Source organism: Gallinula chloropus (genome assembly GCF_964237585.1).
Source record: "Gallinula chloropus genome assembly, chromosome: 28".
Taxonomy (NCBI): Eukaryota; Metazoa; Chordata; class Aves; order Gruiformes; family Rallidae; genus Gallinula; species Gallinula chloropus.
Window position 1 is genome coordinate 817,094 of NC_140113.1, and position 14,760 is coordinate 831,853.

General features: G+C 54.5%; 1 protein-coding gene across 1 annotated transcript; it reads left to right on the top strand.

Annotated features, from left to right (window-relative positions):
• Positions 1-2,276: 2,276 nt before the first annotated feature.
• LOC311201696 (uncharacterized protein) lies at positions 2,277-11,449 on the top strand (the record flags this gene model as incomplete). Its single annotated transcript, XM_084276125.1, has 9 exons — positions 2,277-2,344; positions 6,820-6,893; positions 7,089-7,222; positions 7,946-8,021; positions 8,471-8,543; positions 9,196-9,608; positions 10,147-10,231; positions 10,856-10,951; positions 11,209-11,449. 7 exons carry the CDS (start codon positions 2,277-2,279, stop codon positions 10,179-10,181), a joined length of 873 nt encoding a protein of 290 aa, XP_084132251.1. The 3' UTR covers positions 10,182-10,231; positions 10,856-10,951; positions 11,209-11,449.
• Between the last annotated feature and the right edge of the window lie 3,311 nt (positions 11,450-14,760).

A 14,760-nucleotide genomic window follows, 5' to 3' on the forward strand; every position in this document is an offset into this window, starting at 1 on the left:
TCCTGCCCCACGGTGACACGGAGAGGGTGTCCTGGTCCCACCACCCTGAAGTCAGCTTGTCCATGGAAAAAAGCACAGAGACACAGAGATTGTGCCTACGTTAATTTAGGGTGTTGCAGGCAAGGGGTGAGCTTGGCATGACTGGTACATGCTCCATGCCATGAGCACTGCTTTGCCCTCTGATGTTCCAAAGACCCCAGAGAAACTGGAGTAGGAGTGGAAGCACTGGAAGGAGAAGGAGGTTTCCCAGGAGCGGGGACCTGCTCCAGAAAATGACCTCCACCCCAGTCAGCCCCACTCCAGCCACAGCAGCCAAGGCAAAGTGAAAGCATGCAGGGCCAAGCTCCAGGCTGGGCTTTCCCCCCCCACCCCCCCCACCCCCATGGCAGCTCCTGCCCCACATCTGCCATCCAGAGCGTGTGAAAGCCCCCACCAGCCCTGCAGGATCTCTACCTGATCCCAGCTGGAGCACGTGGAGAGTCACCCAGTATTTCAGGAGGCCCCTGGGGCTCGCTGGGAGACACATCTGCTGCCACACTGGAGAGAAGGCAGGGGAAGGGAGGTAGAGGAGGGTGATGGGGGTCACAGCCACCCCAGAGGGGATCTGGCAAAGAAGGGCTGCCTCTGCCCCCAAAGAGGGGCTGAAATCCCCAGAGCCCCTGCACCAGCACTGCGACGGCGCCAGAAGCCAGTGCTCAAGGGCAGGATGGGACTGCAGACGGGTCCCCAGGGAAGCCCCTGCTCTGCCCCACGGCCCCTCTCCAGGAGTTATCCCAAATCCCGTATCAGCTCGAAATGTAGGGAAATGTTCTAAACGCTCTGGAGAATGAAATCTTCACTCAGAAAGGCAATGAACTCTGGGACTCTGCAGGATGAGGAAAACATAGGATCTTTTCTAAGTTTCCCATCAGGGGGTGGGATTTGAGGCTCTGCAGCACAAACAACGAGCTGACATTCCACATCTTCCTGCCAAAGGCTTGAAAAGCCTGAATCTAAACTCAACAGCCTCTGTGTCTGTGAAGCGGGTCGGCTTTATCCCAGCACCGGGCAGACTGGAGATCTCTCTTTCAGATGCGGGAGCGCCGCTTCAAGCCCAGTTTCTCACATTTCACAGAATCACAAGGTGGGAAAAGACCTTTGAAGATCATCAAGTCCAACCAATCCCATCCTAAGCTAAACCAGAACCCTAAGTACCTCATCAACCCTTTCTATGAACACACCCAGGGGGTGACTCAACCCCCTCCCTGGGCAGCCTGTTCCAGCCCTGACAACTCTTTCAGTAAAAAATGTTTTTCTAATATCCAATCTAAACCATTTCCCCTTGTCCCATCCCCTGTCCCCTGGCTGAAGAGACCATTGCCCACCTCTCTACAACCTCCCTTCAGGTAGTTGTAGGAGATCGTAAGGTCTCCCCTCAGCCTCCTCTTCTCCAGGCTGAACACCCCCAGCTCCCTCAGCCGCTGCTCATATGATTTTCCCTCCAGCCCCTTCCCCAGCCTGGTTGCCCTTCTCTGGACTCACTCGAGGATCTCAATGTCCTTCTTATGTTGGGGAGCCCAGAACTGGACACAGTACTTGAGCTGTGGCCTCACCAATGCCCAGTCCAGGGGCACACTCCCCTCCCCAGACATACTGGCCACACTATTTTTGATACAAGCCAGGATGCCATTGGCCTTCTTGGCCACCTGGGCAAACTTCTGGCTCCTATTCAGCCTGCAGTCACCCAACACCCCCAGGTCCTTCTCTTCCTGACAGCCCTCCAGCCAGTCTCCCCCAGCCTGTACCTCTGCAGGGGGTTGTCATGTCCCATGTGCAGCACTCTGCACTTGGCCATGTTAAACTTCATCCCGTTGGTCTCAGCCCATCGGTCCAGTCTGTTGAGATCTCTCTGAAGAGCCTCTATACCCTCAGGCAGATCAACACTTCCTCCCAGCTTAGTGTCCTCTGCAAACTTACTGAGGGAGCATTCAATCCCTTCGTCCAGGTCATTGATAAAGATGTTGAACAAGACTGGACCCAGGACTGAGCCCTGGGGGATGCCACTCGTGACTGGCCTCCAGCTGGATTTGGTTCCATTCACCACCACCCTTTGGGCCCGGCCATCCAGCCAGTTTTGAACCCAGCTGAGGGTCCACCTGTCCAGGCCAGTGGCAGCCAGTTTCTCAGTCAGAATGCTGTGAGAAACCATGTCAAAGGCTTTACTGTCTCTCCATGTGCCCCACTATTTGTGTACTCTATCACTGTGGTGACCGGCAACGAGCAACACCCAATACGATATGAATTTCAGGATGGGCTCTTCGTACTGGTGCAAGTGCCCAGGCTACATGAGCCTGGCACATAGTGGGTGAGTTTTTCATGCCTTGTGGGAGCACCACCCAATGACACCTTTCCATGGGTTCATTTCTGTTTACAGTAGGGACTGAAAAGGCAAATTTTTCATAATCATCAGGGTGTAAGGGAATAGTGAAAAAACAATCCAAACGTCCCAATTTTTAGGTGTCACGTTTGGAGGTGGCAGAGCGGGCTGCAAAGCTCCCGTGTCTTCCATCACTTCACTGACTTTTCTTAACTCGTGCACCAAGCGCCATCTCCCGTCCTGTTTAGGGATGGTAAAAATAGGCGAGTTCCACGGGCTTGTGGAGGGCTGGATGTGTCCCTTGGTCAGTTGCTCCTCTATTCAATCTTGGAAGTGGGCAAGTTTTTCTTTAGTAAGCGGCCATGGCTCGACCCAAACGGGGGGTTGTGTTTTCCAGGTGAATTTTCAAGGAAGCTGCCCACTTCCAATGGTCACCATCAAAAATCCTTTTGCTCTGTGCCCAGCCTTGCTCTCAGTGGATAAACGCATCCCTGAGCCTGTGGCACATACGAGCAAATGCTGCAAACCGATTCATCAGGAGACAGTGATTTCTGGGGGGGTTGGGTGGGAGGTGTGGATGGGAGCAGTGGGTGTAGAGACCAAGTGGGTCCCTGATCCGATGGCTGACAAGGCAGATTCTGGCCAGGCGGCTTCGGGACCGTCTCTGTAGGGCTTTTGTCCGTGTGCACAGGCTCCTTGTCAGTGTCCATGGGCTCAGGAGGTGCCGTGGGGACAACACTGACCGGTGCTTTAGTCTGTGTTTCTTTGTATCCGTAGCCTTCGGGTGGGGGGGCGGTCGGTCCTGGGGCTGGGGGCTCAAACCCTTTCCCAGCAGGCCGTGCCGTTGCCGCCAGAGCTTTAGCAGCCCCCGTGGCATCTGTCTGCTCCGCTTTTATGCTTTCCAGAGTGGACATCCCAAGTTTCCCAGCAGCAGCAACTCTCTTGACCTCCTTGTCTCCCCTAGAGACTGCATCCCATAATTTATCCCCCACCCCTTGCCAGGTGTTTACACTGAGCACTAAGTGCAGTTGGAGTGAAACTCCATGGTCACAACCCCACCGCAGCAGACGCTCCAGTGCTGGCTCATCCTATTTTATGCCCCTTTGAAAGGGTTGTTGCTTAAATCCTGACTGTGGCCCTTTCCTCACTAGAGAACTCATTCCCCAGAGCTGTAACAGCTGCTCCCCTTCTCAGCCGTACTGCTGCAGGGTGTTGTTTTCTCTTCTCTCCCTCATCCTTGAGCACTGTCTGGTTGCTGCAGGGATTGTTTCCAGCTGCTCTTTCCCTCTGGAGTTTCGCTGGCTTCTTCACTCATGGTATCAGGAGCTGGTCGGTCGCAGGTTCAGGTCGTGTCGGTCGATCTCGGGATCATGTCGGGGTCACCATTTGTGGTGACCGGCAAAGAGCAACACCCAATTCGATATGAATTTCAGGTGAAGCCGTTTATTGGGTGAAATCCCACAGATTAGAGACATTTGTTACTGCAAAGGTGGCAAGCTGAACAACTGCTACTTGGTTACAGACACTGTTCACACCCCACTGACTGGTTTGTGATTATAACGAGTTCTGATAACCCATCTTATGGCCAAATATCCTTAGTTTACCTTTGATGCCTAAAAGCATCCGCACACCGGCTGTTTGACCATCTTATTGTGGCCGGTTCTGGGAAGGAAGAAGCTGGGTGCTATCTGGGGAGGATACCGGGCAGAGGAGCGGCCGGAGAGGGGCGTGTCTATGCAAATAAAGATCACAGGTGCGCGCACGGGCTGCTGGGAGTGCTCGGTGCGGAGCTCTCCGCCGGTTTAATGGAGCCGGGAGCAGCGGATCCCAGCGGGAAGAGGGGGATAGGCAGGGGAATATGAATGTGAGGGGGACCTGAGAGTGATCTGGGGCAAATGTGGAGTTACCGTGTTTTGTGTGAGTGCCGGCGGGGGTGTGTGGAGGTTCTGGGGGTGTGTGTCAGGCATTGTTTTTCGGCTTTTTGCCTAAGATCAAGTGTAGTATCTGTTCTTATCAGTTTAATATCTGATACGTCTTCGATGAGAGGGGTTTATACTAAAAGGTTTTTTGGTGTTGGGAGGACATCCCGATCTCTTCCTCCCTCCCCCCCGAGAGATGCGGATCCCTGGAGCGGGGTCCCGGTGTGGGGGATAAACCCGGCTTCCCGCCCGTCTCTATCTAAACAGACCGTCTGTCTGCTGACAGATGGTCCCTGTCTGTCCCCACAGTGATCTGAGCGAGTAGGGGGGTCCTCCTTACCCATCCCAAGAACTACCTTCCTTCTGATGCTTCCTCCTTATCCGTCCCAGGTGCCACCTGCCTTGGGATGCTGGGGTCACGAGTCACAACCTTGCTCTCATTTATTTTGTTCTCCTTAGCACCTTTCCCTCCAAGCATCTTGCAATAGTTAGTAATTGAATTTACTCTTATTTATGTGTAAAGTATGAATGCGATTTCTTATGCTCCCTTCTATACGTCCACCCCCATCACACGTGCCAGTGTCTTGGGAACAGCCTGTGCAGTTTGCTCTGTCCCCAGATCACAAACGTTCCCTTCACACCCTGAGCTCCTGAGCTCCTTTTTTAATTCTTTCTCCCCCTCCCTCCCTTCTGCCAGGATGTTCAGCAAGGAGAGAAGAAGATGGACAAACAGCTCCTCCAACAAGGGAAGGGAGAATGGCCTGGAAGCCCGGCTGACCCGCTGCCCGCCAGCGCCAAGAAGTCATGACAGGGAGAATAAGCCCTGCCCTTGTGGTGGGGACTTTGTAGCTGATGTAAATGGGGCTGGGGGCTTCATCTGCTCTGTGCTGAGAGAGGCAGCATCTAGTTCTAGTGCTGGCAGCCTGACTTGAAGGCAGGAGATACCCAGCGCTGGCTGTTCAAAGGGATCGATGCTCCTCCCGTCTGGCAGTGAGGAGTTTTGCCTCGGTGGGGAATCCTGTTCTCCCCGGGAAGGAGAAACACAGGAGAGGAGAGGGAGAGGGAGAGGGAGAGGGAGAGGGAGAGGGAGAGGGAGAGGGAGAGGGAGAGGGAGAGGGAGAGGGAGAGGGAGAGGGAGAGGGCCGCCCCTCTCCTGCCCGGGCTCTGCCTCCCCAGACAGGCGGCGGGAGGAGCCAATGGCGGGGCTGCCCCGCACAGCCCTGGGAGGGGCGGCCGGGCAGGGCCGTCCCTCCCCGGCTCTGCCCCCCGCTTGCCCGGCCCGGCCCAGCTCCGCCCAGCCTGGCGCTGCCGAGGGAGGGGGAGCAGCACCACGCATGCGTGGCCGCCCCTGGGCCACACCCCCCCACCCCACACACACCCCCGTTGGCTCCTCCGCGTTCTCCCTGCCCAGACAGGCAGCGGCCGGAGCCAATGGCGGGGCTGCTCCGCACGCTGGTGGGAGGGGCCGGGCCGGGCCGGGCGCGGCGCAGGACGGGCGCGTTCCCGCCGCGGGCTGCCGGTGCCTCTGTGCCGATGACTGCTGGGGCCCCTCGGCGGCCTCTTCGCCGCCGTCCGCCGCGCCCCCCGCGCCGTCCCCGGCCGCGCCGCCGCTGCAGAGGCCGCCCCCCAGGTCAGCGCTCCGCCCCGAGGCCGCCCGGCCGCCCGAGGGCCTCGCCCCGTCCCTGAGGCCCCGCGGCCTCCCGGGTGCGGCCTGCGGGACCTCTCCTCGGCGTTGGAGCCCAGGGCGGGAGCGGAGCTGCGAGTCCCCCCGCCCCGAGAAGGCCCCTGGCGAACCCGCCCCCCTTGGCCCCCCGGGGGCTTTTCCGTCCGGGAAGCGGGGAGTTGGGAAAGAAACGGGCCCTGGGAGCGCGCGTGGGGCAGGAGCAGAGGGCTCTGTGTGTGTGAGTGTGTGTGTGAGGGGGGAGCAGCGGCTGGGGGCGAGTCCCGGCGTAGGGCGTGTGGAGACACGGGGCTGCCTTCCCGGGGCTGAACCGGTGCCGGCGTCCCGGAGCTCCCAGGCACAGATGGTGGGTGGTTGTGGGGTTGGAAGGGACCGGAGAGACCCGTCTTGTTCCGGCCCCCCTGCTATGGGCAGCGATGGCCGTGCCGTGCCTGTGGCTTCTGTGTCCCAGGGTAGAAAGAGGCAAAACTGCGGGTGTGGGTGGTGAAACCCCCGGGGAGAGTCACTCAGCGTTGTGCACAGGGGCATTGCCCCGCTGAAGGGCAGTGTGTGGCTTGTGGGGGGTTAACCTGTGCAGAGTGAAACAAAGCCCCTTCCACGTTAGCCAAAGCCATGTGTTTGGTGCTGGGAACAAGCGTAACTCATGAAGAAGCATTAACAGAAGGGAATTACCCCACTGTAGTGGGATAATTAGCGGTGCCTTGGCTGGGAGAGGCGGGGGCTGCTCTGTGGTGTCTGTGAGTATGTCTGAGATGATCCCAGTAGGGCTTGGAAAGGGAACTCCAGCAATTAGCTCTGGGAGTTGTGCTTGTGTGAAGCTGAGCCGTGGTTGTACATCCCTGTTCTGTGTCTTCTCTCCACAGCCCTCATCTGCCTGTGGAACATCCTGATGGGCAGGAACCTCCAAAGCTACAACCAGGTGGCGCCCATGACAAAGGTAGTTCACAGCCCTGGTTCTTCTGGGGTTTGGTGTCCCTTGGAAAACTGAGGGGTGTCTGAAACTGCAGAAGGGTGTGCAGCTTGGAGTGAATCCCAGTGCTCTGGGTGGGCTCGAGGAGCTGGGCTGCCATGCAAGTGGCAATCTGAACCCCTCTTAAGTCACGCTGTCATGTGGCCTGCTTTTGTTGTTCAGATGCTGCCATCCCTGGGTGTGAAGAGAAGGCTGAAGAAGTTTCTGCTGCTGCAGTGAAGGTACCAGCCAGGGCAGCAAGGAAACGCCGAGCTTCGGGCAGCGATGCCGCTCCAGGAGCAGAGTCTGTGGGAGAGGTTAGCAGAGACTTTCCTGAACCTGTGCAGCCTCAGGCTCTTCTTTGCCCTTGACAGCAGGTGCCTCTTGTGTGCTGGGTTTGCCTCGCTCAGGTTTGCCTGCTCTGCTCTGGCACGTGGAGCTGAGGAAGGAGCACCCACCCAAACTACATGACCATGTGAGAACAATCGCCTGCTTCCTCTGGATAAAGCCCTCTCTGCTGGGTTGGGTATCCACCGGCCCGGGAGAGGATTCCCGTAGGACTTTGGCTCTGTAAAAAGGGGTCCTGAGCTGCTTGACCCCTTAGTTTGGTTGGGAGGTGCAATGTTCTTTTTCTTACTGCCCCGTAGGGTGAGAGGAGTAAGAAACCCTCATGCTCTATTATTTGTCCCTGAGAGCACCATTGACTCTTTGTTTGTACAAAACCCCTTTCTGAGGGGCTCAGCTCTCCCCCAGCCAGAGTCAGGGCTGAACTCTGGAATGCTGAGGAGCTGCCTGAGGGGAACTGGGCAGGAAGCCTGAGGGGGTTTAATCCCTGCACATAAGAGAGCCCCTATTAACAATCAAACCCAAAGGCAGCTTGCTGGTCAGAGATCCTGCAAAGATCCTTCTGCTGTGCTCTGAGCCAGCAAATCCCAGTCCCTAAATTGGACCAGAGCTTCCTCCCTTTCCAGAAGCTTCCGCTGGCTTGGGCTGGTGTTCAGGTTAAACTCAGGGCGGTGCTTTGTTTGTTTCTGTTCCAGACTCAGGCCCTGTCATCTGAGCCTGCAGTGAAAAGACCCAGAAGTTCTGTGCTGGAGGAAGAACTGGTGCAGACTGGTAAGGCTGACGTCAGGGCGTGAGCTTGTTTCTCCTGCGCTCTTCCTGGGGTGTGGTGCGACTCTCCCCCTCGGCTCACGGACGGGCTGTGGCGGCATCGCCCCTCGGTAGCGTCTGGCAGTGCTGGGGTGGGAACTCAGTCTCTTCCCTGCAGCTCCAGCTGCGATACGGCTGCTGCCAGCTGGCCAGAAGGAAACTGGTTTGGTTTGGGGTGTTAGATCCCCAGAACCCTTTTTGGGTTTGAATCTGGGGTTCAGCCTGGCGATACCTCATGCCCAGTGCAACTTGCTGCAGTTGCCAGTAAGGAAATCTGAGACTGTTCTAAAGCAACAGAACACAGGGAATGTGGGGACGTAGGGGAGAGAGGAAACACTGACCTTTGGGGAAGCTCATCAACCTCCTCAGTTGCCTTTAACAGTGGCTGATTTGCTTATGCTCTCCTCTTGTAGATCAAATGCCTTGTGGGACTCCCTTGGGCAATGGAACACTCTCCCTTTGGGGCAAGACAGCTCCTTGTGCCAGGTAAAACCCTTCTGTTTGCTTTGACTTTCTTCTCTGACAGGTTTGCTTTCCATTTCATTCCTGAACTTCCTCTGTGCTGCCCAACATTTGTCTCTGTCCGCACAGGGATGTTTTTCCAAGGTTTCCTGGGCTGCTCTCCTAAGGGAGGTGAACCTTCAGTAGCTTTTTATTTTTCCTTCCTCCCCTTTCAACTAGAGATTTTTTTTTTTTTTTTTTTTAATCTGGGGCCGTGAACTGTAAGGTAATGACAGGGGATGCCAGGATTTTCTCTCTTCCTTTCCACCTCCCCTGGTCCTTCTCGCACAACTTAGAGGCAGTTTTCTCTTTTGGGTAACACTAAGGTGACAAATTTGACTCCTGCTCCTCTGGTCTGCCCAAGTTCAGAGTCACCCAGCTGAGTGTGAAGAGCCTCTGCACAGAAATGCCCACTGTGTTTTGTCATGACACCAGTGCAGGATGTTTCTGTCCAGGGGTTTGACAGTCTCGTTGTACTTCAGGTATTTCTTTTCCTTTAGCTGTGGCTCCCCACTCACATGTAGACAGTTGTGTAGGAATAAATTGTCTCCTTTCTGGTGCTCTGACACGTATCAATGCCAAATGCCGTGCTTATGAACACTGTGGTTCTTCTCTATTGTTTTTTCCTGCCCCACAGTGCTCCAGCCTCCTCGACTGCTGAGGCCCCCTTGACTGCTCCAGCCTTCTCCAGTGCTCCAGCCTTCCCCCCTGCTCCACTCTTGTACAGTGCTCCAATCTACACCGTTGCTCGAATCTACTCTGGAGTTAAATCACACCCCAGTCTTCCATCCTACTGCTGTGTTCCATCCTACTCCGGTGTGCCGTCCTACTACTGCCGTGTGCCATCCTACTACTCCAGCTTGCCATCCTACTCCCGTTTTCCATCCTACTACTGCCACATGCCATTCTACTCTGCTGTTCCACCCTTGCTCCGTCTTCCATCCTTGTCTGGTTTTCCAACCTTCTCCAGCCAACCAGTGACAACTCTGTATCAGCTGGACCAACAGAAATATGGAGGAGATCCCTTTCCATCTGGGACTCCAAAGACCTGTGAGTATCCCCATGATTCGTACCTGTCCCACTTGGTGGGTAGACTGTAGCTGCACCACACAGCAGGAGGACGTAGTATCTGGTTGTCTGGACTTGTGGAGGGTGACACATTACTGCACCCCCTTAGGTACCCGCTACTTAACTCAGGCTTGTGGTTACGTGGTGCTCTTCAGTCCTTTTTTCATGCTGTTGGTGACTCTCTCTGTGGCAGCAGAGCTTTGAATCCACGTAAGCTGGTGGTTGTAACACCATGTGTTGGAGGGCAGACACCAGGTATTGTCCCAGCCCCCGGCCTGGGAACTTCCTCTGCCCAAAAGCTTTTGTATTTCCTCTTCCTGGAGGTGCACCTGGTATGTGGGTACAGGGTGGGCATTGCAGTTCCTTGCTCGGTTCTCCTGTTCCTCCTCTGACAAGGGGTGATCTGGAGGGTTCCTAAATGAGCTTCTGCTGTTGTGGGAGTCTCCTTCATCAGCTGGCTTTTTGTGGGAATAAATGCTGGAGATAAAGAGGATCTTTTGTTCTCTTTTGGGTTAAACAGCAAATTCCTGCAAGAAGAAAACCGGGAAAAAATAAAAGTGCAGCTGGCTTGTTCCCAGGGGACTCCTCACAGCACAGAGCCCCACGTAAGTGAGCGCTGCTTGGGTTTGGAAAATGAAGCTCCTTGTGGTGAGGGTCTGAACCCGTCCAAGTTCAGCCCAAGTCATCAGCCCGGAGCTTCTCCTGTTCTTATGGCACCACCTCTGGCTGCGAGCGGAGATGGGAAGCTGGGTTGGACTCTCCAAGCAGAGCCTCTTCTCGCTGGCCCAACGCTCTCTTTGCTGTTTCGGGGTTGGGGTTTGTTTAATCAGTCTGCCCCATTCAGGTGAATCTGACTTTGTCCCCATTCCATAAGTTTTTAAGGATCTGTTGAGCCCTTGTCAGAGACCGTAGGCTGCCAAACCCAGCTCTGGGATGAGGATTGATTCTGGCTTGGAGCACAGAGCCCAGTGTGTGACAGAGCAGGGGCTGGTGCCAGTGTTTCTCAGGACATTCCCTCCGAGGGAAAAGCGAGGCCTCAAGCCTTGATTGCAGAGACACAGCGCTGTGCAGAGCTGGGTGTGCCGAGAGCTGGGGGGACCCGCCGAGCCTGCGGGAGTGGGAAGCGCATCCCGAGTTGGGTGCGGTTAGCGCAGGGCTGGTGTGGGTAACGCCTGCTGCTCGTCCTCTGAGGGAAGGGCACATCCTCTGCCTTCCTCTGCCTTCCCTAGGAAATCCCTCAGCAGCAGAACAGCAGCAACTGCGGGGGTTTCACCTGCCAACACGCAGACGGCATCTCCCAAGACGAGCCCATGACCTTTCCTCAGGTGAGCGAAGGTTTCCAACAGCTCCAGAGCTTTTTGCCCTGGGTTTTTTCAAGAGCTGGGGGAGGGGAGTTCAGGCAGCAGCCTGGGGCAGGGGCTGAGGGTTTGTACCTCTCCTTGGGCGTGCGCTTGCTGGGGTCGGCACTTTGGGGTGGCCTCAGCAGGGCAGAGCTGCGTTCCCCATCCCTAACGAACCGGGTGTTTGTGCCTCCTTGCCGCCCTGACTTTCTATTTAATGACTTTCTCTCTCCTCTTTCCAGAGTCACATCCCTCACTTCCACAGGAAGATTGTGTGGGCCATAATCCACCAGCAGCTGCTGTGAGACGGGCACCACTGCAGTCACACTGTGATCCCCTTGGACTGACCCTCGTTTTAGTTTCTCTTCTGAAGTTTGACCAAGTCCCTGCAATGTGGGGTTGTGTTTGTTGTTCTGTTTTTGTCTGTTAAATGTGCAAAGAGAAATATTTATTTATTTTATTGCATTAAATATTTAAATTCTATAAAAAAAAAAGCCGTGCTGGTGTGAAGCTGTTTGGGACCGGAGCGGCGTTGACCCTATAAACAATATGTCATCAATCATGTTGGAGTGGGTTTTTTGGGGGTTCTTTCTGTTATTTCCCCCTTATATTCTCACAGCTGCTCTAACTCCTTTAAAATCAAAATCGAATCCTACACTAGAACCAAAATAACGTAGAAGTGAAGCTGTTTTATTAGGGTGACTGTCACATTTCCCCCTTTGAAAGTTTTGATAATCATACTCAATACTTCCACATACTCAAATTGTGGCTTCATTGAATGTCAAATTGTCATGTGCAACTTCTTTAAGAAGTTGAATTGCAACTTCTTTAATCAAATTATAATTTATTTTTTAGATTGAACTGCTATTGATATTAGATTTGTATTTATTTTCTTATCCAAACTTGTTCACCTGCTTTTACTTGCCAAGTTACAGGTTTGTAACGGGGCCTGTGAGTGTGATAAACAGAGATACTTCAGGTTTTATTCATTCTCACTTCTTTTATTACTATGGCGTTAGTGCTATGCCTATTCTCTTAAAAAATAGTAATTAAAAAAATCAGTCCTGTATCTGCAGCAGATGGACTAAAAAAACTCTAGTTTGACAGGATCTTGAATCTCCTGGCTTTGTCCCCATCTGCAAGATGTGCATCCTGGTTTTCTGCCTGCTGTCCCCCTGTCTCAAGCCAACCCAATAGAGATCTAGAATTGCAACAGTTGCCAGGGACCTCTGGTGACCAACCAGTGACATCTCTGTCAGAGGGGCATCACCTGGGAGGTCACTTCCCAGAGGGGAAGCACCTCCAGCCTTGTCAGAGGAGATCACCTCCAGCCTTGTCAAGGGAGATCACCTCCGGTCTTGTCCGGGGAGATCACCTTGAGCAGGTCACACACGACAGGGTCCAGGTAGGTGTTGAGTCCCTCCAGAGAAGGAGACTCCCCAGCCTCCCTGGGCAGCCTGGGAGGAATTTCCTTTTCTTCTCTTCTTCATTTCTTAAATCTTCTCTTTGATGGCTCAGCCGGGTGATGGTAGAGATGGTAAAGCCGGTATTTACTCCGTCTGCCCTTTCTCCAGACTTTATCCTACCTCCTGGGTCTGGGATTCCTGAGGGCCCCTTCTAGACAGGTGGATCCTGTCCCTCTCCAACAGGTTGGAGTCACCAAAGAACATCCCCTTGTTGTCCAAGCCAACCCCCTGGCCTTAGTACCAGCCGTGTAGCCAGGAGTTGAGAGGTGTGAGATTTCCCAGCCTGTTCATTAAAAGGAGGAAAAGCCAACTTGGGCACCAGTGTTTTCCACTGGCACCCCCAGGGCTTTCTGGTCTTCCTTGATTCTGCCTGGTGAAATTGTTTGAAGTATAAAGGTGAAATCAGGTGAAATCCAGAAGTCTATTGGTGCGAAATGTCCAGATACCCCCAGTCTTGGGTGAGGAACTTGTGGTGTGCTCTCTGGTAGGGACGTGAATTTCAGGAGTGGCTGGGAAACGACCCTGTTGGTGCTCATAGAAACACCTTCAGGCATTTATGAAGCTTCAGGCTTTGTGTTACTTTCCCAATGATAGTTGTAAGGTGCTTTCTTGTTTCTCTTCCCAGCTGTAATCCCTGAGGCTGTGTGAAATGGCTGGGCGCTTCCACAGAGTCCTGTGTGCCATACCTGGAGTGCTGGCACTTGTTGGCTGCTGGTGGCTGTGCTGCCAAAGGAGAAAGTCTGCCACCTTTAATCAAGAAGAAAGAGCCGCTGAAGAGCAGCAGGAAACACCAGCAGCGAGCGTTGAGGTGAGAGAGGCAGCCTCCAAGGAAGAGCAGTGCCCAGGGGATGAAGCCTCAGCCTCCCTGCCTCTGGAGATGGCGAGCGTTGCGTCCTCTGGCTGTGCACGTGCATCTGAAGGTGGGACGAGTGCGAAGGCCCCGCCGCAGAAGACAAGGTGGTCTGGTGCATCAGGCCAGCAGTTGGATTCTCAGAGGGTATCTGCAAGCCAAGATGTGCCTGCTGAGCAGAGCTCAGCACCAAGAAAAAAGCCTCCCACTCTGGCTCTACCTGAAGGCAGCATCATGCCCCACAGTAAAGGGGTGCATAAACAGGATGCTCTGGCCTTGCATCGTGACGGTAGCAGGGCAGCGGGGATGGGTGAAGGTCCATCAGGAGGTAAGGGATTTCAAAGTCCTCCTACAAATACACGGGGACCAAGTGTTTTATGTGCTGTACCCCTTGTGCTTCAGAACATGTCTAAATCTATCCTCTCCCTCTAAATCTATTCCTCTCAGTAGATGAATATTTAGCCCTTGTACAGGTGGGTTTGCATTTGCTCTCAGAATTCCCATTGCTGTTGGCTCTGGGTGAATTTCAGGGTCTGCTGCAAAGGGGTGAATGGGCTGGTCCCCTTTCAGCATGGAGTTTGCTGTCTAAAGCTGAGGGTGTGCTTGAGCAGCCCAGTGAAATGGGCCATGTCTGGGTGCTGAACACCCCGCTGCTTTGAGACCTGCTCACACGAATGGTTTCTGCTCCCATTGAGGCAGCCTCCAGTAAGCACGGGGTTCTTCTCTCTTTATGGGCTGCTGCTGAATGGATGGATGGCAGCAGGTTTCTGAGGTGCTGCTGGGCGAGGCAGAGACGTGCTCTGAGGAGCTGTGGTTGAGTCAGTTAGTTGCAGACCAAGTGCCCTGAACCCTGTCAGTTCTGTGTGAAGAGTTGCATGGCCCCCCACGTGCTGAACTCCAAGTCAATGCTGGCCACATATTTTTACAGCAGTATACACACCCTACTTTCTGTGTCCAGCATAGACATGGCCAGCAGATGAATGCCTGCTATTCCCAATTGGATATTCCCACTCTGCCAACTCTAGTAGAAGGCAAGTAACTCAACTGCTCACAAGCTGTTTGCTTGAGAAACTTGTAGGGTTGTGCAAAAGCCCAATGCCCCTGAGCACGGTAGTGGCAGACAGACTTGAGAGTCCAAGGCAGCTCTGCTGTGTCGCAGCTGCAGGCGGGTCTGATGGAGGGGCAGGGGTGTGGAAGGGAGATGGGAGCAGCAGAAGGAATGCTGTTGGTTCTCAGGAGGTCGCTGCGCAGTGCGGCTGATCCGCCCGAAGGGCTCGTTTCTGGGCATCCACTCACCCTGAGCTCTTCTGCTTTGCAGTTGGCAGGATCTGCGCGGCTCCGGCTCTGGATGGGGCGTGGTTACGGGCTCAAGTCAATAGGTACTTTGAGGAGACAGGTGAAGTGGAGCTCTGCTACGTGGACTATGGAGGCTACGACAGAGTGAAGATCCACCAGCTCAGGAAGATCAGGTCTGTAGC